The sequence below is a fragment of the Crinia signifera genome, chromosome 8 (assembly GCF_055691185.1).
Source record: "Crinia signifera chromosome 8, ASM5569118v1, whole genome shotgun sequence".
In the NCBI taxonomy this organism is placed as follows: Eukaryota; Metazoa; Chordata; class Amphibia; order Anura; family Myobatrachidae; genus Crinia; species Crinia signifera.
Window position 1 is genome coordinate 5,299,072 of NC_139224.1, and position 26,764 is coordinate 5,325,835.

The 26,764-nt window shown below is 50.1% G+C and overlaps 1 protein-coding gene across 2 annotated transcripts in view; it reads right to left on the reverse strand.

The window, feature by feature from the left end:
* Positions 1–26,764, reverse strand: part of EEFSEC (eukaryotic elongation factor, selenocysteine-tRNA specific) — a 170,158-nt gene that overhangs the window by 47,473 nt on the left and 95,921 nt on the right. For both annotated transcript variants that reach the window (XM_083155634.1, XM_083155633.1), the window contains exon 5: positions 11,033–11,674. In XM_083155634.1, the coding sequence (XP_083011760.1) occupies positions 11,033–11,674 (642 nt within the window). The remainder of the gene's footprint in view (positions 1–11,032; positions 11,675–26,764) is intronic.

A 26,764-nucleotide genomic window follows, 5' to 3' on the forward strand; every position in this document is an offset into this window, starting at 1 on the left:
TCTCAAACTAGTAGTAAAAAAAGTGTGTAAAATGAGTAATTCTACACAGTTACAAAAAATAATGACACACCACAAACAAGTTCTGGATCGGTGGTATTAGTTCTTTACAGGTGTGTACCCAAATTATTCTGATTGTACACATTCACCGATCAATACTGAAATTGCAGATGGAATAAAGAAACAATCTACACCGTTACGCACCCCCCCCCCCCCCCCTCTTCCCCCAAATTCTACTTTGCCAATACTTACCTATAAACTTTAGAATAGCACAACAGCAGCTACATTGTAATTGGATAACGCTAGTTTATTGATACAGTGGTGTCAGGCTATACACACAGAGGAAGAGGCAGGGAGAATTATCACACAGCTACAGGGTCCGCGCCAGACTACATGGGAGTCAATAACATAAACCCTATGAGCTTACAATCATTTACTGAGGATAAATAATACATGGCCCAGCCAAGCAGTCACCAGAGCCAAGTTCCTGAGCGTCCGGCCGTCCTGCTGCGCGACCCCCTGGATCACACAGGTGTTTCGGATTCTGGAACTTGGCAGAACTCAGATCCTCTATTGTACGGCACAAACTTCTGCTTCTCCTATTTTTAGTTTTGGCAAAGTAACGTTTCCCCCGGTGTTTATTTTAGAGCGTTCCTAGCTGATGTATTGCTGAATATACACATTCACCAGACATTACATGCAAATGAGGGAATCAATACAATACTTAATAATCCAGAAAGCGCAAACGCTGACATAGAACCGTTTATTGATCAATCCGGGCCAGCGCCACCACTAGCTGAGGCTGGGCATTAGGCCATGTGCGCTAGTGGCACTATCCTTATTGCCCCCATTACACCCCCTCTGAGCATCAGTCACACATACAAAAAGTACTTGCCCACTATCCTTGAATTTTCGTGAGACTTCCACATGTGGGGGAGTTCTGACAGGTCTTGGGAGTGTCTGCAACCGCCAAGCTGCCACGGGAAACCGGGCCGAAGTCACCTAATTTGTAGCTTCACACCCTACCCCGCCCTTCAGGGTATTCTCATTGGCCTCCTGGGTGTCTGCATTAAAAAATCAGCACGGATATGGGAGGTTATTCAGGTTCACATGCAAAGCTGCGAAATGTGTGTGGTTTAAATGCCGCCTGCATGAACGTTGTCCCTCTCTCGCACGCTAAGAGGAAATCATTCGATGGTCGACAACCATCGAATTACTTCTAAGGTGAACGCAAATCTTAGACACTCTGTGGAGTCTTAGATCTGTGGGGTCCCTGTACACCTGGCGTCAGCTGCCCGGCACCCGCATCATCGCCGAATTACCATGGAAACACCCATGAAATGCAGGCCATTGCCACCGCCCCACGCCCCCTGTCCGCCTGCTCGCACCAAGCGGCTGCACATAAATGCTTATGAACATGCGCGGTCCATGTGAACATGCGGGGAAGCGAATGGACCGGAATAAGGACATGGAGAGGAATGAGGAAGCTTCTCCTCCAAGTTATGCGTGGTACACACCATGACGACTCGCTCATGATGCACATTGTGAGCGGGTCGGCAGTGTTTCTTCTGACCCGCTCACAACGACGCGGGGGGGGCACGACCCGCTCACGATGTGCACCGTGAGCGGGTCCAATCCAATGGTGACCCGCACCCGGCTGTATGGTCATTCTTTAGAGCCTAACTGCTGCAGGTAGGATCTGAATAACCACCGACCGACCCGCGGGGCCGCGCATCGGATCGGTATCGGTCCACACCAGGACAGAAAAGGGCCCAATCACCACACAATCTACATCCGGTCGGAATTGGATCTAGATTGATGGGATCGGACCCTTGTCGTCCTGGTGTGTACCCAGCATGATAAGAACTTGAGACTGTTTTGCTGAAGCATGAAGACCAGGCCTAACGGGAATTGGACAATAGGTCAAAAGTCAAAAGGTCGATCCCATATGATTAACATGCACTAGGTCAACATTACGTCAACAGGTAAAAATGGTTGACATGAAACAATGTATCAACTTATTTCTTCATTTATCATTCCTGTGGATACATTTGGGAATAGTGACCTTACCAACGATTTTTCAATTGTTTATCGACCATTTCCGTGTCGTCATTTTGCATAAAGTCAATCTTTTTTGGTGTCAACCTTTAAAATGACATGTTGACCCTGCTGACTTATTGACTGTCGATCTTATTATGGTTGACACAATTATCCACAGCCAGGCCCAACACAGTGTAGCCCCCTTTGTGAATGGCTACGGCAATTCATAGTCGCCAAGCCATACACAAGAACCGGGGTGGAGGTGGACAGTGGTGGGAATGGAGCTATGGCGTTCCCATAGGTACGCGGCGGGCCGATGCCTGCTGGGAGCGGGTGCTGAAGACGTCGCAGCAGTGGAGGCATGCAGGGATGTGTTTTCACTACACATCCTCTCACATGTTACCGAGGGGATTTGGCATCGGAGGTAGGGGGACGGGGGCGTTCGGAGGGGCGGCGTCTCAGGCGCTTGGTAAGCTGCGATGTTTGCAGCTTACTGACCCAACCTGAATCAGGCTGTAACTATGTCCCTAAAGACAGGCTTCATGCACAATGTAAAATAATCTCCCTGTCCAAGGCGATTTTCCCACATTTAACCCCTATGCCCCCTGTGATGTATGCAAGCCACGCACCTACTGCTCTGCGCCTCTATAACGCCCCGGAGAACCGGCCCGACGCGCCTATTGTGCCAAAACAAGGGTTGAAAGTTTAAAGGATATTAACAAACGATTGTGCAATAAAAAGATGTATATACAAATGCACTGAGAGCTCATAAATATGTTAGGTCAACATCATCTCAGCTTTTATTTCCAGCCAGTGACTCTTTATTAGCGCGTGTGACTCGGACTGTCAGGACAGCACTTAGCATGCCTGCGCCGCTCAGCCAGAACCAAACAAAGTCGGCAGCAGACATCAAAGCTGGGGAAATATTTATACTGGCGTCGGAGAGAGGAGCGCAGGTAACATGGCGCACCCAGTGCGTAACACGTTGCTGCTCTCGTTCTCTGAGAGACATTCTGTGCCGGAGCAGTCAGCCTGAAAACACGGCTGAAATATCGCCTCAATCAGCCCATCACAGAGAATAAAGGGGAAAACACAGAGTAACACAGGCTGCTGAATCCGGAATATTAGTTGTGATGATCATCAGTTATATCCTACCCTGAAAATAACAATTTACATGCGCCAAGTGGTTCTTATCTGCCATCAAATCCTATATTTCTATGCAACAAAAGTATATTAGAAATCACCACAAAGGAGGCACGCAGACCCCTCCCCCTACGCCCATCTAACCCGCACATGGCCCACCTACCCCCAACCACACAAGATGCAGACAATCAACCCCTCAGCACCCTATCAGCCGGTCACACAACCCGCACGCAGCCCATACAACTCGCACGCAGCCCATCCGCCAGTCACACAACCCGCACGCAGCCCATCCGCCAGTCACACAATCCGCACGCAGCCCATCCGCCGGTCACACAACTCGCACGCAGCCCATCCGCCGGTCACACAACTCGCACGCAGCCCATCCGCCAGTCACACAACCCGCACGCAGCCCATCCGCCAGTCACACAATCCGCACGCAGCCCATCCGCCGGTCACACAACTCGCACGCAGCCCATCCGCCAGTCACACAACTCGCACGCAGCCCATCCGCCGGTCACACAACCCGCACGCAGCCCATCCACCAGTCACACACCTCGCACGCAGCCCATCCGCCAGTCACACACCTCGCACGCAGCCCATCCGCCGGTCACACAACCCGCACGCAGCCCATACAACTCGCACGCAGCCCATCCGCCAGTCACACAACTCGCACGCAGCCCATCCGCCGGTCACACAACCCGCACGCAGCCCATCCGCCGGTCACACAACTCGTACGCAGCCCATCCGCCGGTCACACAACCCGCACGCAGCCCATACAACTCGCACGCAGCCCATCCGCCAGTCACACAACCCGCACGCAGCCCATCCGCCGGTCACACAACCCGCACGCAGCCCATCCGCCGGTCACACAACTCGTACGCAGCCCATCCGCCGGTCACACAACCCGCACGCAGCCCATCCGCCGGTCACACAACCCGCACGCAGCCCATCCGCCAGTCACACAACCCGCACGCAGCCCATCCGCCAGTCACACAACCCGCACGCAGCCCATCCGCCAGTCACACAACCCGCACGCAGCCCATCCGCCAGTCACACAACCCGCACGCAGCCCATCCGCCAGTCACACAACCCGCACGCAGCCCATCCGCCGGTCACACAATCCGCACGCAGCCCATCCGCCAGTCACACAACCCGCACGCAGCCCATCCGCCAGTCACACAACCCGCACGCAGCCCATCCGCCGGTCACACAATCCGCACGCAGCCCATCCGCCAGTCACACAACCCGCACGCAGCCCATCCGCCAGTCACACAACCCGCACGCAGCCCATCCGCCGGTCACACAATCCGCACGCAGCCCATCCCCCGGTCACACAATCCGCACGCAGCCCATCCCCCGGTCACACAACCCGCACGCAGCCCATCCGCCGGTCACACAACCCGCACGCAGCCCATCCGCCGGTCACACAATCCGCACGCAGCCCATCCGCCGGTCACACAACTCGCACGCAGCCCATCCGCCGGTCACACAACTCGCACGCAGCCCATCCGCCAGTCACACAACCCGCACGCAGCCCATCCGCCAGTCACACAACCCGCACGCAGCCCATCCGCCGGTCACACAACCCGCACGCAGCCCATCCGCCGGTCACACAACTCGCACGCAGCCCATCCGCCGGTCACACAACTCGCACGCAGCCCATCCGCCGGTCACACAACTCGCACGCAGCCCATCCGCCGGTCACACAACCCGCACGCAGCCCATCCGCCAGTCACACAACTCGCACGCAGCCCATCCGCCGGTCACACAACTCGCACGCAGCCCATCCGCCAGTCACACAACTCGCACGCAGCCCATCCGCCAGTCACACAACTCGCACAACTCGCACGCAGCCCATCCGCCGGTCACACAACTCGCACGCAGCCCATCCGCCGGTCACACAACTCGCACGCAGCCCATCCGCCAGTCACACAACCCGCACGCAGCCCATCCGCCAGTCACACAATCCGCACGCAGCCCATCCGCCGGTCACACAACTCGCACGCAGCCCATCCGCCAGTCACACAACCCGCACGCAGCCCATCCGCCAGTCACACAACCCGCACGCAGCCCATCCGCCGGTCACACAACCCGCACGCAGCCCATCCGCCGGTCACACAATCCGCACGCAGCCCATCCGCCGGTCACACAACTCGCACGCAGCCCATCCGCCGGTCACACAACTCGCACGCAGCCCATCCGCCGGTCACACAACCCGCACGCAGCCCATCCGCCAGTCACACAACTCGCACGCAGCCCATCCGCCGGTCACACAACTCGCACGCAGCCCATCCGCCAGTCACACAACTCGCACGCAGCCCATCCGCCAGTCACACAACTCGCACAACTCGCACGCAGCCCATCCGCCGGTCACACAACTCGCACGCAGCCCATCCGCCGGTCACACAACTCGCACGCAGCCCATCCGCCAGTCACACAACCCGCACGCAGCCCATCCGCCAGTCACACAATCCGCACGCAGCCCATCCGCCGGTCACACAACTCGCACGCAGCCCATCCGCCGGTCACACAACCCGCACGCAGCCCATCCACCAGTCACACACCTCGCACGCAGCCCATCCGCCAGTCACACACCTCGCACGCAGCCCATCCGCCGGTCACACAACCCGCACGCAGCCCATACAACTCGCACGCAGCCCATCCGCCAGTCACACAACTCGCACGCAGCCCATCCGCCGGTCACACAACCCGCACGCAGCCCATCCGCCGGTCACACAACTCGTACGCAGCCCATCCGCCGGTCACACAACCCGCACGCAGCCCATACAACTCGCACGCAGCCCATCCGCCAGTCACACAACCCGCACGCAGCCCATCCGCCGGTCACACAACCCGCACGCAGCCCATCCGCCGGTCACACAACTCGTACGCAGCCCATCCGCCGGTCACACAACCCGCACGCAGCCCATCCGCCGGTCACACAACCCGCATGCAGCCCATCCGCCAGTCACACAACCCGCACGCAGCCCATCCGCCAGTCACACAACCCGCACGCAGCCCATCCGCCAGTCACACAACCCGCACGCAGCCCATCCGCCGGTCACACAACCCGCACGCAGCCCATCCGCCGGTCACACAATCCGCACGCAGCCCATCCGCCAGTCACACAACCCGCACGCAGCCCATCCGCCGGTCACACAACCCGCACGCAGCCCATCCCCCGGTCACACAATCCGCACGCAGCCCATCCCCCGGTCACACAACCCGCACGCAGCCCATCCGCCGGTCACACAACCCGCACGCAGCCCATCCGCCGGTCACACAATCCGCACGCAGCCCATCCGCCGGTCACACAACTCGCACGCAGCCCATCCGCCGGTCACACAACTCGCACGCAGCCCATCCGCCAGTCACACAACCCGCACGCAGCCCATCTGCCAGTCACACAACCCGCATGCAGCCCATCCGCCAGTCACACAACCCGCACGCAGCCCATCTGCCAGTCACACAATCCGCACGCAGCCCATCTGCCAGTCACACAACCCGCACGCAGCCCATCCGCCGGTCACACAACTCGCACGCAGCCCATCTGCCAGTCACACAATCCGCACGCAGCCCATCTGCCAGTCACACAACCCGCACGCAGCCCATACAACTCGCACGCAGCCTATCCGCCGGTCACACAACCGCACGCAGCCCATCCCTCCACCCATTACACAACCCACACGCAGCCTAATAAACTGCATGCAGACCAACAGCCTGTCACACAAATCACACACAGCCCAACAATCCTCCACACAACCTGCAAGCAGCCCAATAACCTGCCACCCAACTAGCATGCAGCCCAACCACCCATCAACCACACACCACGCAGACCATCCACCTGCCAGCGGCCCATCCACCGACCACCCAATTGGCATGCAGCCCATTTGCCGACCACGCAACCCTCACAGCCTCCAGAAACACAACATGCAGACCATCCACCATCCACCCAACCCACTGGCAACACAAGCCACATGCAGCCCAGCACATAACTTGTGCGCAGTCCAGCCACCTCACAACGGACACGCAGCCCATCCACCACACAACCCACACACAGCTCATCCACCCACCACAGAGCCCACAACCTGCCACACAACCTGCCACACAACCCAACAACCTGCCACACAGCCCAACAACCAGCCTGTACGCAGCCTATGAGCCCAGTATGAAGCTTCTAATAATGCTAAGTGTTTGCATTGTATCTACAACGGAATATGCTGCCGCCACATAAATATGTTCCCCAGCAGAGGCAGTGCCAATGTAATACTGGGTAGTGACAGGGCACGTGTTGCTCTTCCTGAATCTCTTTGAAATGCTTATATAATTGCATTCGTTAGTAATGGCTTTTTTTATTTTATTCAAGAATAAATGATTCTTTGAAAGCGAGGAGAACAGTAAAAGGACAGGTGACTGCGACACGCATTTGTCTCTTCCAACCTAACACTGTCCAGTTCCATATGGAGACAGATCACTCTCCAATCAAGTAACTGAATACTTCATTATCAGAGCGACATAATTCTCTCCGCAAGCCTCGATTTGCTCCCCTCTGTCCTATCGCCGCATCCTGTGGCTCCCTTGTTATTAATCTCTGCAGCCTCTTGGCGTCTCCCGGTATCAATTACTGTTTGTTCTTGCAGAAACTGACTGCCGCTAAGGTGTGAGACCCAAATAATAGATAATTGTGGCACATTCCGTGACATGCTCTGGCAAAGTGACTGAAGGCAGCCATGAGCGCAGCATCTTACAGCTCCATAGAAAATGAGATTATTTCTCAGTGTTTTCTTACACAGCGAGAGGTATCCCCAGCGCCTCGCTGCTCCCGTCACCGGCTACCAGCTGGCAACACAAATATACAGGTTGTTTAACCCTTGCACCGCCAGGTGCCCGAGCCAATTTCCAACCATTGTGGTGAACTCACTTCTAAGGCTGAGAACTGGGGCACTACACACCGCGTCTGATGGACTGATGTCCTGTACACAAATACACTCGCAGATCTGCTCCAGTGCAACTGGAAAACATGGTACTGCCTCTGCCGCCGTCTTGTGCGCAGCCGGAATATGACAAACAGAAGCGGAGTCATTGGACGCACGCTGGTCGACAGCAGAACCTTAGACTAAGTCTATGCTGTCTCAGTGGCTCTCCTTAGATGCCAAGGGATCTCCAGGTGCAAGACCCCTGTACAATGGTATTTTGGGCCCAATTCAGATCTATTCGCACAGGTCCGAATTCTTCTCTGACCCCAATGGTGGGGGTATTGCTCATGCACAAAACCCTGGAGCAAATTCCTTTGGCGAGTTCTACACTCGCGGGGGCGTTCGGTAAATGATGGGCAGGCAGGGGGTTTGTTGCTGGGGTCCTCCCAGCATTTTATGCGCATGGAAACTCTGGGCGGACACCTGTGAACGCAGGTGTGACCATGGCTGCTCGGGGCAGAGGGCTGACGTCCTGTCAGCCATCACCGTGCAGGATAAAAGTATAGACGTACTGGGAATGATTTATCCTGCATGAGGCCTCTTGTGAATATACACAGCCTAGCGAGCAGACCTGAATTACCCCCTTATCTCTATCCATCCATCCTCACTTGTGGTCATTGCTCCTGGAGATAGTATGAATGCTGCAACTGATGACAATACTGCTATGCACTAAGCGCCTGAGCACTTGCTGCTCCCGTACTGGGGAGTCTGCGTTGTCCACAGCTACATTGACGCTTCCGCTTTGTAATAACAGAACTTACTTCTGGCCATAGCAGGGCAGAAACCTGAGGAACGTTCATGTTGGAAAGGTAGCATCCTCTGCCAGTGCTACACAAGGCACCTTACTGTAGCCCATTCCTTTCGGCCTCTTCGTTTTGCACATGTGCAGTCGCAGGGTGCCCAGGGGACTCAATGCTGGGCATTCCCATGGAGATCGCCCATTGACGTAGGCGCCCTCCCACGTCCTTCACAATACCCACGCATCATTTGATGGTCGGCAACCAGCCTGCGAATGGGATGTTTATATTAAACATCCATTCGCAGCTAGTGCATGAGAACACACATTGCAAAGGGGGGGACAGGTGGCCCGGCATTCACCAGGCAGGAATTGGTGGACTCGCAAGGCTGCGAATTCGCAACCAGAATAACCACCAAAGTCATTGAGATCTTTGCCATGATGCAATACTATGTACTGCCAATGCTGAACTGCTGGATTTTAAGTACCGGTTAGTAACGGGTACAGTTGAAATGACCAAATTAGAAAAGGTTACCCATATGATGTATGCCATGTAAGTGTGTCATGTGACTGTGGTTACCATGGTAATTTTAGTGGCAGCTTAAAATGGCAGTAAAAACAGAACACTATAATGCATGTTGATTGTATACAACAGTGGTCCTTAACAGGGATATTTAAGGCACCCCGACAGTCCAGCTTTTATGGCTATACCTGCTTCTGCGCAATATTGTACAGAGCAGCTTCCGTAAGAGCAGGATGGACGGATACATCACGCTGCTTATCGCTGATCGTATAAGCGTCACTGTGCGCTCATGTGCGGTATGCAGAACACCTGAATGCACGCATCATACATGCACTAAACCTGTATGCTTTGTCAGGTTCCCGGTAACATCTTTTTGCTAGTTCATTCCTTTGATGCTCGTGTTGCGCTCTCTGCCAAGCCAACATAAACCACACGACCAAAAACAAATAAATAAAACCATTCTTGTAGCAGGGAAAAGAAAACTTTTATGAGTGAAACGCTTGTAAACCTTTGTGTGTCCCCTGGAATCTGCCAGTGTACGCAACCTCCTGCAACACAGGTTGACCCGCAAACCAGAACACTCTTCAAGCACAATAAATAATCTGCTCAAAAAAGTTTTGACAAAAGTTTTTTTCTCGACTTCCTGGTGCTTCTGATGCTTCAACTAGTGACAAAAGCATTTTTGAAAGGGACCCAGAGTAATGTTATGTTGGACCTATAGTGGAGATGCGCAAGATGTGGACCGACTCTAAAACTCTAGCACAAGAATCGGCTTTAGGGGTCACTAGATTGCCAGATAGAAAAATATTTTATTGGGAACTACCCATTTTAAGATCACAATAGAATACCACACTGTCACTCAGGAGTTCTACTTTAAGGTCTCCCACTGCACCACGGCAGGACACCAGAATACCTCCTCACTGATCTGGGCTGGGGAAGGATATAGTGCAGGGATGGGGGGCGGGACTGACCTTAGCCAGGGCCTCACTGACCTAGGCTGGGAAGTATATGGTGCAGGGATGGGGGGGCAGGACACACCTTGGCTAGGGTCTCCCTCATCTGGACTGAGAAGGGTAAGTACAGTATATAGTGCAGGGATGGGGGGCGGGACTGACCTTAGCCAGGGCCTCCCTGATCTGGGCTGGGAAGGATATAGTGCAGGGATGGGGGGGCGGGACTGACCTTAGCCAGAGCCTCCCTGATCTGGGCTGGGAAGGGTAAGTACAGTATATAGTGCAGGGATGGGGGGCGGGACTGACCTTAGCCGGAAAGGGGAAGGATATAGTGCAGGGATGGGGGCGGGACTGACCTTAGCCAGGGCCTCACTGACCTAGGCTGGGAAGTATATAGTGCAGGGATGGGGGGGCAGGACACACCTTGGCTAGGGTCTCCCTCATCTGGACTGAGAGGGGTAAGTACAGTATATAGTGCAGGGATGGGGGGCGGGACTGACCGTAGCCAGGGCCTCCCTGATCTGCAACGATCAGCAAACACCTGCCGATCCAACCCCTTGCCTAAAAGCTTGTCCCCACTCTGGATAAACGGTGAGTGGGAAGTCACACTAGGTCTCTCCGCATTGGTCCTATGCACGGAAACCCAACAGAGAAGCCTACTTACCCTCTCTACCTGCCCCTCCTTGTGTTTCATCTTGAAGACTTTAAGCTTGGGAAGGAAGGTCTCTGCGTAGTTCTTATCTTCCATTCCTTCTAGCAGGGTACCATGGAACGCTAATCTGCAGGTGTTGGAATGGATGTCAGTGTCCAGCTTAGACCCAATTATGAGACACAACTTGGGGCATGTCACTGGCCTCTCAAACTCCAGCAGAGCCCACACTTGCTTTGGAAGGACCTCGTCTCCATGTGGGCCATTAGCTTTGTCCTGTTCTGAAGTCCCAGAATCCTTTGTGACGTAGCTATCCTGGTACATATAGTCCTTTCCAAAATCAAAACCTTCCGTAGGCTCTTCGTGGTTGACATGAGGCGGGGGCAAGCAGAAGAACATGACTCGTCCCATGACGGTTTCATGGCCAACAGTGATATGGAACTTGGCTTTGGTCTGCAGAGTTCCCTTAAAGTAGGAGATCTTCTTGACAGATATTATGGCCGCGTGGATGGTGTGCAGGGACTCTGGGGTACAAACCAAACCTCTTTCTAGCAGTTTGGGGTCAAACTGGGTGACACAGATCCCCAGGCGGTCCCCTTGCATGGCGCTGCTAACTGGCCGGTGGAACATCTGCATGCTCTTCACCTTCTTCGTCACCTGTACGGAGAAAACAAGAGTACATTATTCCTGGTCAGTTGTCTAATGATTACATAAAATAACACAAACTCCATCCCTGAACACTTATGTATTTAAATAATCTCACACAGAAGCACCCCCCCCCCCCCCCCCCCCCCCCATCTTCATACGTATTAGTGCGGCATTTTAAAAGAAAAACAATTCTTACCGGAAGAAAACTGCATGTTACAATTTAAAAACATCAAAGTGAAAACAAAGACGCAATGCAGAAAACATCCCTCGTGTGCTCTGCATATTGATTTGGGTGAAGAGCTTGGTTGTATCTATCTTATTCTGAGTTAAGAAGAAAATGCATTACAGATTTCTGGTCTCCGCGGTCTTATAGTGGACTTTGACCAGGCAAATCAGTAGCGCCTCTATGGTAACCTTACAGTTTAACATCGAAAGTGCCAAAATAAATTATTTCAGCTCTTAGATTAAACAACTGTTTACGGAACCTAGAACGTATATGGAAATTATGGAGAGACTCGTTTGTCTATGCTACAGTGGTAATTACAAGAGATCCCTCCCATTGGATGACACAAAGAAAGGGGTACACACTTAACGATGTCTGTGCCCAGCGACATCATGCGCGGCAGGGATCCAGCAGGATGCAATAGTGGCATTGGAGCAGAGGTCATGCGGCATTCCTCACCATGGCCCTCCCAGTAGCAATGTCTCCTGCCACCTGCAGCAGGGGGCAACGGATGATGTCACTGATGATGCGCGGGAGACCGCATTGTCAACAGCTTTAAGCGTACACACTGGACAATATTTAGAGTTTGCCGTTCCAGCCCATCGGAATTAGCAAAATTGTAACGATTATCGATGAAGACCATGATTGCTTGCACATAGTAACCAATCATTTCGTAGAACGCAACAGTGAAATTATTGCCAAAGACAACACCACCACTTTTCATTTTTACAAGCTTTCGTAAATCCCCCCCCCCCCCCCCATGACTTTGAAATGTGTAAACTGATGCAGGTGACTTAATACTCCATCAGCTGAGAATAAACCCAAGATCTACTCTGAAGGTTCTCGTGAACGCAATTTGCGGCTGGTAAACAGATGAAGCCTGACCTCCGGGGAGCAGTCCAAAAACAGCCACAATCGATATGAGACTGTGTTAAGTGTTCTTGTCCGTACCCTGGCAGACAACAAGCTCTCGTTCGGAACATTATTAAAGCAATTCATTTACTATACCCTGTTTCTGAGACATCATCGTGTTGCATGCAGCCCCCGCGGGGATTCTGGGAGTATCAGTTCATGACGTACAAGCTTAATCAGCAGTATAATAGTTGTGTACAAATAAAACAAAAAGACTAGATTGCAAGATCACTGCAGCCTGGGGGTACAGACGACATCCCGATAGGAATTGCAAGGAAATGTCATTTGCAAAAATGGCAGAAAAATACAGTATTTGCAAGACATCTGCAGCAATGTCAGTGCACACATTATAAATGGCCCCAGACATCACTTTAGAAACTCCCGTATTGTTAAAAAATATTTTTCCTACCACTTTTACACCAAGGAATAACCCTGGTCGGACCTAGGTCAACGTTGGTGTAAAAGGGGTCAACCCAGGTCCAGTAACACTGGTCTCCTACCCAGGTCCTGACCAGGGTTGAACACTGGTTAGACCTGGGTCGTGGGCGGTGTAAATGGTCCCAACCCAGGTTGGGACATCCGGGTAGTGCTGAAAGGATACCAGAAGTGCTGGATGCCTTTCCACAGTGCGCTGCAGTGGCAAAAGACAGCAGCCAGGGAGCATACAGGCAGTGCACACAGAAATCATAATTGGATGCAGTGTCGTTTATATTATTTTTTTTTTTTGGGGGGGGGGCGACTGGCGGCAGCACATGGGTGATACGGTCTGCTGCTGCAGGGGAAGGGGCTGGGGAGAGCACATGGGTGATGCTGCACTTTTATACCGCTATGTAGGCTTGAGCACTGAATAAAACTTTTTGAAGGTTGGATGGCAGTTTATCAGTTCTAAAATGGACATTTTTAATGTCATCCATAGGGAAAAGCAGGGCTGACCCAGGTTCAGTGTAAATGGCGCAGACCTGGGTCACAGTGCTGTGTAAATGGGGTATGAAGCTGGGTCCAACCCTGGAAACTCCTGTGTACAAAGACCAGGGTCTGACCAGGGATTTTGGTGTAAAAGGGGTATAAATTGGTTGAGGGTGTGTTGTAGGTACACAAACATCACATAACACACCCTTCTATTTTCGGGGTAGTGTATTATTTCTGGAGAATTCTTCCTCTCCAAAGGTCGGGGAGGGTTGCTGTACTAAATACAGTTACCTCCTTCTAGACCAGGGTTAGGCAATGTCCGAAGGTGATAACCTTCATGAGCGATAAATCGTTAATGATTTCCCTTGAACTCCTTGGCAAGCGTACAAACTGGGCGTACACACTGGGCGTTATAACAAACTCTATCCCTCAAAAGTGTAAAAATATCACTGTAAGGCATGCCCAAACTGTGACCCTCCAGCTGTTGTGAAACTATACATCCCAGCATGCCTTGACATAGCATTCTCTAATAGCAAAACTGTGGCAAGGCATGATGGGACTTGTAGTTTCACAACAGCTGGAGGGCCATAGATTGGACACGACTGACTTAGTGCCTAATTCTGTAACACTCAGAAGTGGCCAAATGCGACCTACACACTCGCCCGGCTGTTCACTGCTGGGAGGGAGGACAGGGGGAGGATAGAGGTGCAATGGGACTCTCCAATGGGAAAGCCCTGTGTTTTATGGGCGTCCCCTGGGCGTTTCAGCACTCGATTTTTGCTGCTTATTGAGCCAACGTGAATAACCCCATTGTGTTTATGGGGCGTAACAGCAAAATGGTGAAAAGGCATGCTGGGATGTGTCGTTTTTCATCTGCAGTACCATGCGTTGCCTGTCCCTGGGGATAATTGAGTTTTTATCATTTTTGTTAACTCTGATGGGTAACCTATCATCCATATTTAGGTCCTGATGCGCTGACGAGCTTATATAGGGCACACTGCGCAATTTTGCTCCGTGCATGCCGATAATTGAATAAGCGCAAATGTGCTATGAAGACACTTTTTTTGTATCGGCCCTTGCTCCACCTTACGTCTGGAGAGACGAAACCGGAAGGAACGGGGTCCACGCAGACGGCCATAAAAGGTGAATACCCTTGGGGTAGCGCTTCAGGAAAAAAGCGAACGCCTGAATTTCCTACCACAAAGTAGAATTTAGGAAGCGGATTGAAACGGTTTTCGTGTTGAGTGTAAAACATGTCCTAGGTTTAGGGTCAGGGCTTCCGGTTAGACGGATAGATTTCGATCTCCGCGCAGAGCCAACCGTGCATTGCTGAGAAGTTCCGTTTAACAATTACGAGACAGAGAAGTTACCGGAGACTTTATAACAATATCCACCTGAAATATAGGAGACGTTTCAAGTTCTTGCCGAAACTGCTGTTTAAATTAAAATAAATATACAGACTCCTTTCTCTTGCAAGCGGCATACCAAGTGGCGTTAAACTGGCATTTAAGAGAGTATTGTATGACGGATCACCTCTAGCTTCGGTCCAAACCACAATTAATAATGGTAATTGTAAATGCCTGAGAGCTCCTGCAGCGTTAATGCAGCACACTAATAGGACGGCTGGTGAGGCTGCGACGGAACGTCTATTCTGCGGAATCATTTGACGAGGGGAAACAGCATTAATTCAGCGTATCACCTTTCAAGGTCACGGAAAAATGAAAGTCAGCGAAAAGAAAGAAAGGAAGCCGAGTACAAGCTAGAACATTCCTTAGGAAATTCCAGAAAGGCAGAACAGTGGGACACAAAATGGGACGTTACACTAGCCGGATACGCACTTCTCGTCGGAGGCTCGGAGAGACTCGTTAGGTGCTGGAGGGTTATCCGCAAACTTTTTGGTTTCTGGGGTTATAGTAACTATTTTATAACTGAAGGATGAAGACCTATGAGGTCTGGTATTACTTCTGGACGCTCATGTTGGAAGGATGAGGTGATGAGAAGATTCCCTGACACCTTGGGGAGTCCCAATTCTATAGATCCCAGCAGTAATGTGGCCACAATGTGCTCAGCATGCCTTGTAGGAGAGCCACAGACTCTGTACCGGTGACGGTGGGCAGATGGCCACCCTCCCTTCTGCTTTGTGGTCATCCTGGTTTGTTATAACTTGCAACACTATTGTAAAGCGCCTGCTGTCACTGCAGATAGAGGGGATTTAAATTTAAATAATAGGCAAGGCATTTATCAAGCTTGGAGAGAGATAAACTACCATCCAATCAGCTCCTAACTGTCATGTAATACCCCTTTCACACCAGCCGAAATTCCCGGGTTGGCCCCAAGAACAACCCGTGACTAGCGAAGATTCCAGAGCCAAATTCCTGGGAAAATTTGGTAGCTAGCAGGGTTGCTGCCGCGACCAGCCCAGGTTACGGGCTGGTGTGAAAGGAACTTACCCAGGCGGCGGGGTCCAGGCAGCGACGGCTGGGTGCTTGTAGCGCTGGATTTGAAAACATGTAAAAAGACTGGCCGGACGCTCTCAGCCAATCAGCGACCGGCAAGTCTTTTAAAAATGTTTTCAAATTCAGCAGCACTTCCTGGCCTGCTGCCTGGCAAATAGCGCTACAAGCACCAAGCCGCCGCTGCCTGGACAGTCCGGATGACGCTGCCCTCCTCACCAGAAAATGCAGGTACTAGGCTGGTGTGAAAAAGGCTAACCCGGGAATGTCCCTGTTTGAGCCCTAGACTGTATTTTCTGTCGTGAAAGGGGTATAACAGGAGCTGGTTAGCTGGTACTTTACCTCTCTCCACTTTTATCCCTCTCCCAGCTTTGATAAATTGCCCCTATGTTAATGTGTGGTCCCTTATAAAGGCTGAGGGTACACCAAATACAATCCGATCACTGGGGGTTATTCAGAACTGGTCCCTGCTGTGCCAATTCACACACCTTACGACCATCTGTGCATGCGTACGGATCGTAGCAAGGCCAGAAAGTGTAAAACAACAGCAATAACCTGACTGCTGGACATTCACAGATTGATTGACAGGAAGCCGACATTTGTGGGTGTTTTCTGGGAGTATTAGGAAAACCGCAGGCCTGCCGAGGCGAGAGGGTGTGACGTCAGCTCCTGCCCTGATTGGCCGGTTTGAGATGGTGAGTGATTTGCAGTCGGCTTGATTTTTGCTAGCCAATCACAGACTGGCTGGGCGGCGGCTATCTGATTGCAGAGCCCCCGCAGTGTTCAGGTGTGAATTAGATGCATTGCAGAGGGGGCCACCCAGTGGTCAAATCAACATGAAAAACTGAGCAAAGACTAATTGTTTTCATGTACGAAGCGTTAGAGACTGAAAAGTGGAGAGAGATAACGTGGAAAGTGATAAAGTTCCAGCCAATCAGCTCCTGTTATTTTTCCAGGTATCCTGTTAATAGGGTGACACCATATAGTTGACACTGACAAGATCGACACAGGAAAAAAGTTGACGCGGTGCACTAATTTAGGGACCATGCGTTAAAAAATTACAAACTAACACCAGAGAAGAACATTTAAAACTCCTGTTTATTTTTACCATTTTCGTGTGTGTGTGTGTGTGTGTGGGGGGGGGGTGTTTGTTGCATGTGTCGACCTTGTTCAAGTCGACCATTTGGTGTCGAAACTATTGACTGTCCTTTAAACCATAACGATTTTTCAAACAACAATAAGTTGATGTTTTTTTGTGTGTGTGTATTTATAAGAGTTACTTATCATCCACACAACAGTACATCTCACCCACTCACACATCAGAGGCCAGACAGCAATGTATCAGGTCAACAGGCATCAGTGACATCAATCACTGAGTCATCAGGCATGTAACATAGTATAGGCCACATTCACGGGAATACAAAATGGCTGCCTCTGGTGTGCACAGGACAACACATCCGCACAGAGCCGATCACCCTCAGAGACTGGGATTATATAGATGAATAGGACGTTCATGGGATCCCGCGGTCCAGGAAGCTACCGAGCGGTTCAGGGGGAATCGTATGAGACTTCTCCCCTCAGAGAAATTGCATATTGTATGGAGTCCTATGGAAGGGATCTGCCCGTAGCAGCCCAATTAAAATATTGGGGTTGCTAGAAAACAACTGTAAACCATACCAACCAATCAGATTACAGCCTTCCCGCACCATACCCAAACTGCTAAAATCTGGTCCGGTTGGTTGCTACAGGTTACGGCGCAGCACAATTTATGAAAGAATACCTAATGTGACAGGAGAACTCCGTAATGTGGCTGACAATAGAGAAAACGGCAGTGTCACCAATTATTGCTCTGTTTTACCAACAAACCCTCCGACAGCCTGCGCTCCTCACCGAGATCCCAGCCCGCAACACTCGTCCCCTTGGGTATGGAAAGAGGCTCCAGGAATATATTCCTGTTTGCCTTGTGTCACGTACAGGAGTGCGAGCAGCTAACCTATCTCAAATAGGAATCAGCCTGTGAGTCTCTGCGGCCCGGGAAGGTAATTCTTCCAATCACACAGAATGAAATGGAGACATGTTAGATCAGTGGTGCAATGAATATTTACCCAACCTCGGATTTACTGCACTCAACCTGGGTTCAATTTTGCAAATTAAAACGAGCGCTGTGTGGATGGGGAGATTAAAGGCAAGCGTCCCAGAGGCGGCCCGCTCGCTGGCTGAGGTATTAAGTGATCTCTGCTTCCGTATGCTGGACTATTTTGGTTGCGTTACTGGGGCAGGTCAAGGGGGACTTCAAAACAGAGGCTAGGGGTCACGAAAAGGCTGCGACTTTGCACCCCTGACCGGGCGTTAGGACTAGAGGCGGACCGTGCGTCTAATTGTTAAGGTTGCTTTATAACTGGTATTGGTGTGCTTCTGTGCTGGAGAACTGAAGAGCGGAGGGCACATACACCGCACATCACTCGGATAGGTACACACACACATACGTGCGCATGCAAATCTTCTGCGTCGCTACAGAACCCTTTTGGACGCCTTTTTTAAACAAAATAGGTGTGAAAATGTAAAACATTTTTATTAAACCCTTTGAGTGCCGGCGTTGCGGTTAGAGATCCCCTATAAATCCATTAAATATTGCACCAAAAAAAAAGAACAGTCGCTGTGACAGTAACGGTTCTCCGCTGTGACAGTAACGGTTCTTCGCTGTGACAGTAACGGTTCTCCGCTGTGACAGTAACGGTTCTTTATTTTGGGTGCGATATTTAACTAAACTTCAATTGACTGACATGTTTGTATCTGTATATATTTATACTAACAGAACAGTAGCTGTGACAGTAATACTGCTTTCACATTGCAGAAATGGGTAATGACACGGTATTCTTAAATGGGACTTTAAAACGGGTCTGAGCCTTGAGACCTTTCACATTGCAGGTGAAAACCGTTTTAAAAATCATTTAATACCATTCAAACATTCAACCCGTTTAACCCCCAAGGGACACGTTTCAAGCCAATGAAATAGAGCTGTTCAAACTGCCAAAAAAAACGGCTTTAAAACGTGTAGGACTCTGCTTTTTAACGGTGTTGAAATACCGGTTAACTTTAACCGGTAAATCAACTCTGGCACTTTCACATTGCAGCCTTAAACGGTTTAAAATGGGAAAAAAACGGCAATATACCGTTTTAAAAGTGCGATGTGAAAGGGGTATTACTGACATGTCTGTATTTGTATATATTTATACTAACAGAACAGCCGCTGTGACAGTGATACCCCTTTCACATCGCACTTTTAAAACGGTAAATTGCCGTTTTTTTCCCTTTTTAAAACGTTTAAGCCTGCACTGTGAATGCACCACAGCCGATTTACCGTTTAAAGTTAACTGGCATTTCGAACCGTGTAAAAAGCAGAGTCCTACACGGTTCCTTGCCGTTTTTTGTGCAATGTGAATGTGTACAATGCTATGCATTCACAGTGCAGGCTTAAACGTTTTAAAAAGGGAAAAAAAAAAAACTGCAATTTACCGTTTTAAAAGTGCGATGTGAAAGGGGTATAAACCGGTATTTAAAACGGTAATCTGCGGCAATGTTAAGGCTCTGACCCGTTTTAATTACCGTTTTAAATACCGGTTTTTAAAACGTGTCGGCGATGTGAAAGTGGTATCACTGACATGTCTGTATCTGTATATATTTATACTAACAGAACAGTAGCTGTGACAGTAACTGACATGTCTGTATCTGTATATATTTATACTAACAGAACAGTAGCTGTGACAGTAACTGACATGTCTGTATCTGTATATATTTATACTAACAGAACAGTCTCTGTGAGCGGCACTGGCATTTTTAGCGGATATTGTGAGGATCACTCACAGCAATGTTGGCACTCACAGGGTTAATGAAAGGTAGTAATAATAATAATATTCAAGCAATACGATCCCCATACATAGGGAATAAAGCAAAAATACGTAATATATAGAAAGATCTAAATTCATTTTTGGTGCATAGTATAAAAATATAAAAGTATATTATATATTAAATATATTAGACACAAAAATATAATAAAGTGTGAAAAACGGGTGTCACTGTGGATTTAAAATAAAACATGGATTTGCAGTAGTATGCAACATACAGAGGAGGGATTGTAGTGCGCAGTAATAATAAGGACATTACATCTGGCAGAAACGTAAAGGGACAATTATACACAGCAAGTATCTCTGGGCCCGATACAGAGGCGCAGGCAGCAACATCGGACACAGCGCACTCGCAAAGATCAAAGATCTAACTTATAGCAGCCCATACACGCTGCTATGAGGGCGTGCTTTCCGCGCTGTACTAGCACGGATTGCATTGCATTGCATGTGCATCCGTTGTGCATGCAATTTGATGAAACCTAAGTACAAAAAGTATGTGCTTGTACATACTTTTTGTACTTAGGTTTCATCTCATTGCATGCACAACGGATGCACATGCAATGCAATGCAATCCGTGCTAGTACAGCACGCCCACAGAGCAGCGTGTATGGGCTGCTTTATAGCAGCGGTCCTCTGGACCCCCCAACAGCTCATGTTCTCCAGGTCACCCAGTAAGCGCACAGGTGCACTCATTACTAACCAACACACTGTAAAAGATCCACAGGTGGTACCTGTGCAGCTGGCTTACACTTTATATTCCCTACCACATGTACACGCACACACGCACACACGCACACAGACATTCTAGGGGGTCATTTTGTTAGGAGCCAATTAACCTACCAGTATATTTTTTGGAGTGTGGGAGGAAACACACGCAATAAGGGGAGAATATACAAACTCCACACAGATATGGCTATGGTGGGCATCGATTCCATGACCTGAGCACTGTGAGGGAGTAATGCTAACCACTACACCACCCCTGCTGCATATATATCTATCTATATATATATATATATATATATATATATATATATATATATATATATATATGCCATAATTACTATTCATTGCTTTTTCAGCCATGGCACCCTGGGGTGCCTCTGGACACTTGCAGGGGTGCCTTGGGTTGGTGGTCCAGGACCAACTCAAATTATTTGTGATCAAAGTAATAGGCAAAACCAGTTCTTGTGGCTTCTAATCATGATTTATATGGACAAACAGAAGCGAATCCTGTCCCTCACCAAATAACTGAACCTAAGGAGGAAATAGAACAATAACGACTTATTATATGTATTAAGTACTTCTAATATTAAAAGATTTGTTAGTAAGAAGCTGTTGGTCTCGGGGTGCCATAAAAAAAGGATTCAATTATACTTACGATAATTCCGTTTCTTCTGAGCTTCTCCATGGCAGCCATTACTCTGGGTATTCCCTCTCTCTCTCCAGGTATAGACAGGTAGATTTGAAACTCCTCCCACCTTGGGTATATGTCAGCCTCCTCCCCTTCCTCTCCAGTCTTTTGAGTGTCTCTAATATATATCATAAACAGGGAGGGAAATTTATAGGCTGCCATGGAGAAGCTCAGAAGAAACGGAATTATCGTAAGTATAATTGAATCCTTTCTTCCTCGCTCTCCATGGCAGCCATTACTCTGGGATGTACCAAAGCATAAAAACATGGGGGGGACCAGAAATAAATATAGACACAACCAAGATGATGCTTAAGTATATATATATTGAATTATTGCATTACAGCCTGTTGTAGCACCACCTTCCCAAAATGGGCAGGAGATACGTTCACATTATAATGTTTCACAAAAGTATGTAGCGAGCTCCATGTTGCTGCTGCACAGATATCCTTTGCTGAGAGTCTCGCCTTGTTGGCCCAAGATGTAGATATGGCCCTGGTAGAGTGTGCCCTCAGCTCTCTTGGAACCTCCAAGCCTCCTTCCTTATAGACGAACGCTATAGTCTCCGTTATCCAACGAGCTATAGTCACCTTGGAAGCTGCTCCGCCCTTTCTTGCACCTGAGTGCAGGACAAATAGCTGCTTGGATTTTCTACTTCCCTCTGACCTCTTTAGATATAGAGTAATAGCCCTCGGCATATCAAGCGCGTGCATCTTCCTCTCCTCCTCTGTCTTTGGCTCTGGGAAAAAGGCTGGCAGAATGATCTCCTGATTCAGAGCAAAGTTGGAAACCACTTTAGGGAGGAATTTAGAGTTCGTTCTTAACAGGACCCTATCGTGAAGGATGTTGAGGTACGGTTGTTCTGCCCAGAGGGCTTGTAGCTCACTCACCCTACGTGCGGACGTGACTGCTGTAAGGAAGACTACCTTCCATGTAACGAATTTCATGTGCACCTCTTCCAAAGGTTCGAAGGGGGCTATCATGAGGGCATTAAGGACCAGATTTAGGTCCCATGGGGCCACTGGTTCTTTAATTCTAGGACGCTCTCTCTTTATTGCCTGGCAAAACTTCTTTATGAGCGGGTCATCAGCTCCACGGCAGTTTCAGGCATGAGGGGAGAAGGATTAGCTTCTGGATCCATGACTGCGAGTAGCGCTGCTCTAGTGAGTACTAGCGCTCAGGTCCAGGCAGCTTTTTAAAACCCAGCGCCCGCCGGCTGCAGCTGCGCATTGCATCCTTCCGGACGCCGTGTGTTACTTCCGCCCTTAGCTGCGGTTGCCTGCTACCACTCACTTCAGCAGAGGGACCTTCGCGTCACTTCCGCCTCGTCACAGTACGCGTGTCCTCCGGCCCTGCTCAGTAGCCAGCTTCTCGCTTCCAACTGACGCTTGTCACAAATCCTTTGGGGGATGACGGAGCCCACATTCTGCCGCTATGTGCTGCCGGCCATCCCGAAAGTAACTCAGAGCAGGACGCTGCCTGATGAGCACCCTCTTCTCCCCGGGTAGTCACCCATATCAGCCCGGCCACGCAGGGACGTCTGGCTGTCAATGCTGAGGTAAGTCTGGACAAACAAAAAAAATAACAAACCTCTTCTACCTAGTCTAACTTAGAGACAGGAAAAAAGACTGGAGAGGAAGGGGAGGAGGCAGACATATACCCAAGGTGGGAGGAGTTTCAAATCTACCTGTCTATACCTGGAGAGAGAGGGAATACCCAGAGTAATGGCTGCCATGGAGAGCGAGGAAGAAAAAGCGGTCTCTTTAGGATGCCTTGATTCAAAAACAGTTTGGGAACCACTGGTCTACACCAAGGCAGATGACAAGGTGCCCCATACAGATACCTGGCCATCCAAAACATTCCCAGAGGAGCATAGCGCCACTACCGTGTGACCTCATGACATCACATGGACCCGCCCACACTCCAAAAGTCCCTTTTATGTTCTTTGATAGGATCAAAGAAATGTGGACACACAGAATGGTCTCATCCGCTGAAGATCGGGCTGAATCGGGGGCCAATGCCGGCATTTAAATGTATGAACACGGCACCAGAATGGCACCTCGCACCCGTCGGACCTAATAGGATCGACCCCTTAGACGTCTGTCCAGGGGTGGAGTGCTCTACTGCAACTTATAGCAGCGGTCCTCAGGACCCCCCAACAGCTCATGTTCTCCAGGTCACCCAGTAGGTGCACAGGTGCACTCATTACTCACCAACACATTGTAAAAGATCCCTAGGTGGTACCTGTGCAGCTGGCCTGGCAGGGGGACACAGTGTGTCAGCATTAAGCTGACATACCGTGCGCTCAGCGGGAAAATCGCCGGAGTGGGGGGGGGGGGGGGGTGTCAATCCCCCGCTCTGGTGTACATCTTCTCTGCCTCGGTAACAAGGTGAAGCAGGAAATGTAATATCAGCACGACAAGTGTCCTTATAATACAGCTACACCTGTGTGTGTGCTACTTCATCTTACAGGCTACGTGACGGGGACTAAGAATCCGTTTTTAAACACAGACTGTAACATGGCAGTTAGGAGCTGACTGCAGGTATTTTATCTTTCTCCACTTTATCCCTCTCCAAGGCTTAGTACTGTACATCTGTGCAGGGACTGAGCACTTTACGTCCACAAGAAGAGGAGGAATCAGTGCTGGCGGTCCTGGGACGAGTTACTCATACAGTATGACAAACTACTATACAGCTTTAGCCCACCAGTGGCTGTTGCACTACACATCCCAGCATGCCCGCCACAGCTTTGCTATTAGGGCATAGTAAACCTGCGACAGGGCTTGCTGGGATGTGTAGTTCCCCAGTCGCTGAATGGTGGCATACTGAACACCCCTGCGATATGAGATAGAGATATACTCCGCTCCCATGGAAGGTGCTGCAGCACCGGCTGGCTACTGTGACCGTTACTCTGAGAGCATGACCCCCAGCGTGGGGGGGGGGTCATACGAATGACTCAATGAAGGTCGGTATACATTAGGTTGACCACTGAAGGTTGACAGGGCTTAGGTCAAACCTGAAATAGGTGGAATGGCTAAGGTCGACACAAGAATTAGGTCGACATAAGTTTCCCTTTTTCTTGTCCCGAATGCTGTTGCGCATGGCGCACTTATATTCTCCCACCGCGCCCTAGTCGTAGGTAGGGTATAAAATGCCGCCCCTCGGCACAAGTCGGCTCAAAAAACAAACACTCATGTCAACCATTTCACTGTCGACCTTCCAATTGTCGACCTAAAGCTTATGTCGACATTCAAACCCTTTCAAACTTCAGTGGTTGACGCAATGTAAGTTGTCCTTCAAAGCGTCGACCTAATGATCATATCCCACATGGTGGCTCTTTACCATAACTAGGGGTTCCGGTTGATTGGTCAACAGTCAATAAGTCGACCAATATTAGTCGACAGACTATAAGTCGACACATGAAAAAGGTCTACATGCGATAGGTAGATATTTACAAAATGTTTACACAAGTAAGATGTGAACGTGATTATGGTCGACGTGAATTTTTCATGATTTCTTTTTAAACTGACTTGTTCTTTATTTCCCCTCCATGTCGGCACAGAGTGAAATCATAATAGTGTGTTGTGCGTAGCGAGGCTCCGAGCTCGAAATAGTGGACTCCGGGCTCAGACTACAAAAAGAAAACGTGAAAAACTCATGTCGGTTTTTTCCCGTGCTGACCTTTTGTCAATGTCATCCTATTTCATGTCGAACCCTTTTTGATGTGTCGACAAATAATGGTCGACCTACTGACTGTCAACTCAGGCCCTGCTGACCTAATAATTCACACCCCATAACTAGAAGCCAGTACTGTCGGGTTGACACTTTTAGAACAAACAGGACAAAATGATTTAGGGTGCAAATGCATTTAGTTATATTGTAAACATAATAATGAGCAATGAAAGAATAAGGACCCCGTTACGGTTGGGGTGGCGGCAGATCATAGAGCGTAGACCAGCTGTATCACCATTTACCATGAGAAGGACCCCGTTACGGTTGGGGTGGCGGCAGATCATAGAGCGTAGACCAGCTGTATCACCATTTACCATGAGAAGGACCCCGTTACGGTTGGGGTGGCGGCAGATCATAGAGCGTACACCAGCTGTATCACCATTTACCATGAGAAGGACCCCGTTACGGTTGGGGTGGCGGCAGATCATAGAGCGTAGACCAGCTGTATCACCATTTACCATGAGAAGGACCCCGTTACGGTTGGGGTGGCGGCAGATCATAGAGCGTAGACCAGCTGTATCACCATTTACCATGAGAAGGACCCCGTTACGGTTGGGGTGGCGGCAGATCATAGAGCGTAGACCAGCTGTATCACCATTTACCATGAGAAGGACCCCGTTACGGTTGGGGTGGCGGCAGATCATAGAGCGTAGACCAGCTGTATCACCATTTACCATGAGAAGGACCCCGTTACGGTGGGGGTGGCGGCAAATCATAGAGCGTACACCAGCTGTATCACCATTTACCATGAGAAGGACCCCGTTACTGTTGGGGTGGCGGCAAATCATAGAGCGTACACCAGCTGTATCACCATTTACCATGAGAAGGACCCCGTTACGGTTGGGGTGGCGGCAGATCATAGAGCGTAGACCAGCTGTATCACCATTTACCATGAGAAGGACCCCGTTACGGTTGGGGTGGCGGCAAATCATAGAGCGTACACCAGCTGTATCACCATTTACCATGAGAAGGACCCCGTTACGGTTGGGGTGGCGGCAGATCATAGAGCGTAGACCAGCTGTATCACCATTTACCATGAGAAGGACCCTGTTACGGTTGGGGTGGCGGCAGATCATAGAGCGTAGACCAGCTGTATCACCATTTACCATGAGAAGGACCCCGTTACGGTTGGGGTGGCGGCAGATCATAGAGCGTACACCAGCTGTATCACCATTTACCATGAGAAGGACCCCGTTACGGTGGGGGTGGCGGCAAATCATAGAGTGTGGACCAACTGTATCACCATTTACAGTGAAGAGCGGTGCTCCCCGTTCTGTCTCCATACCACCTCCGTATTATAGCACCTTGCATTTGTAATGATGGGTCAGCGGTACCGGTACACTTAATAGCCCCGATCTCGTCTCACCGGTACTGTACCATGCTCCGCCATCTCTCCCGTACTGGGCCATGCTACCCTATGCGTCAGAAATAAATAAAATCTTTCTCAGTTAAAATAAACATTTTTGCCTCTAGATAAGAGAAGAGGATCTAGCTGGCAGCACAGAAACATCCTAACGACTTGTGGTTAATCGCTTCCATACCCCTCCAATAAACACG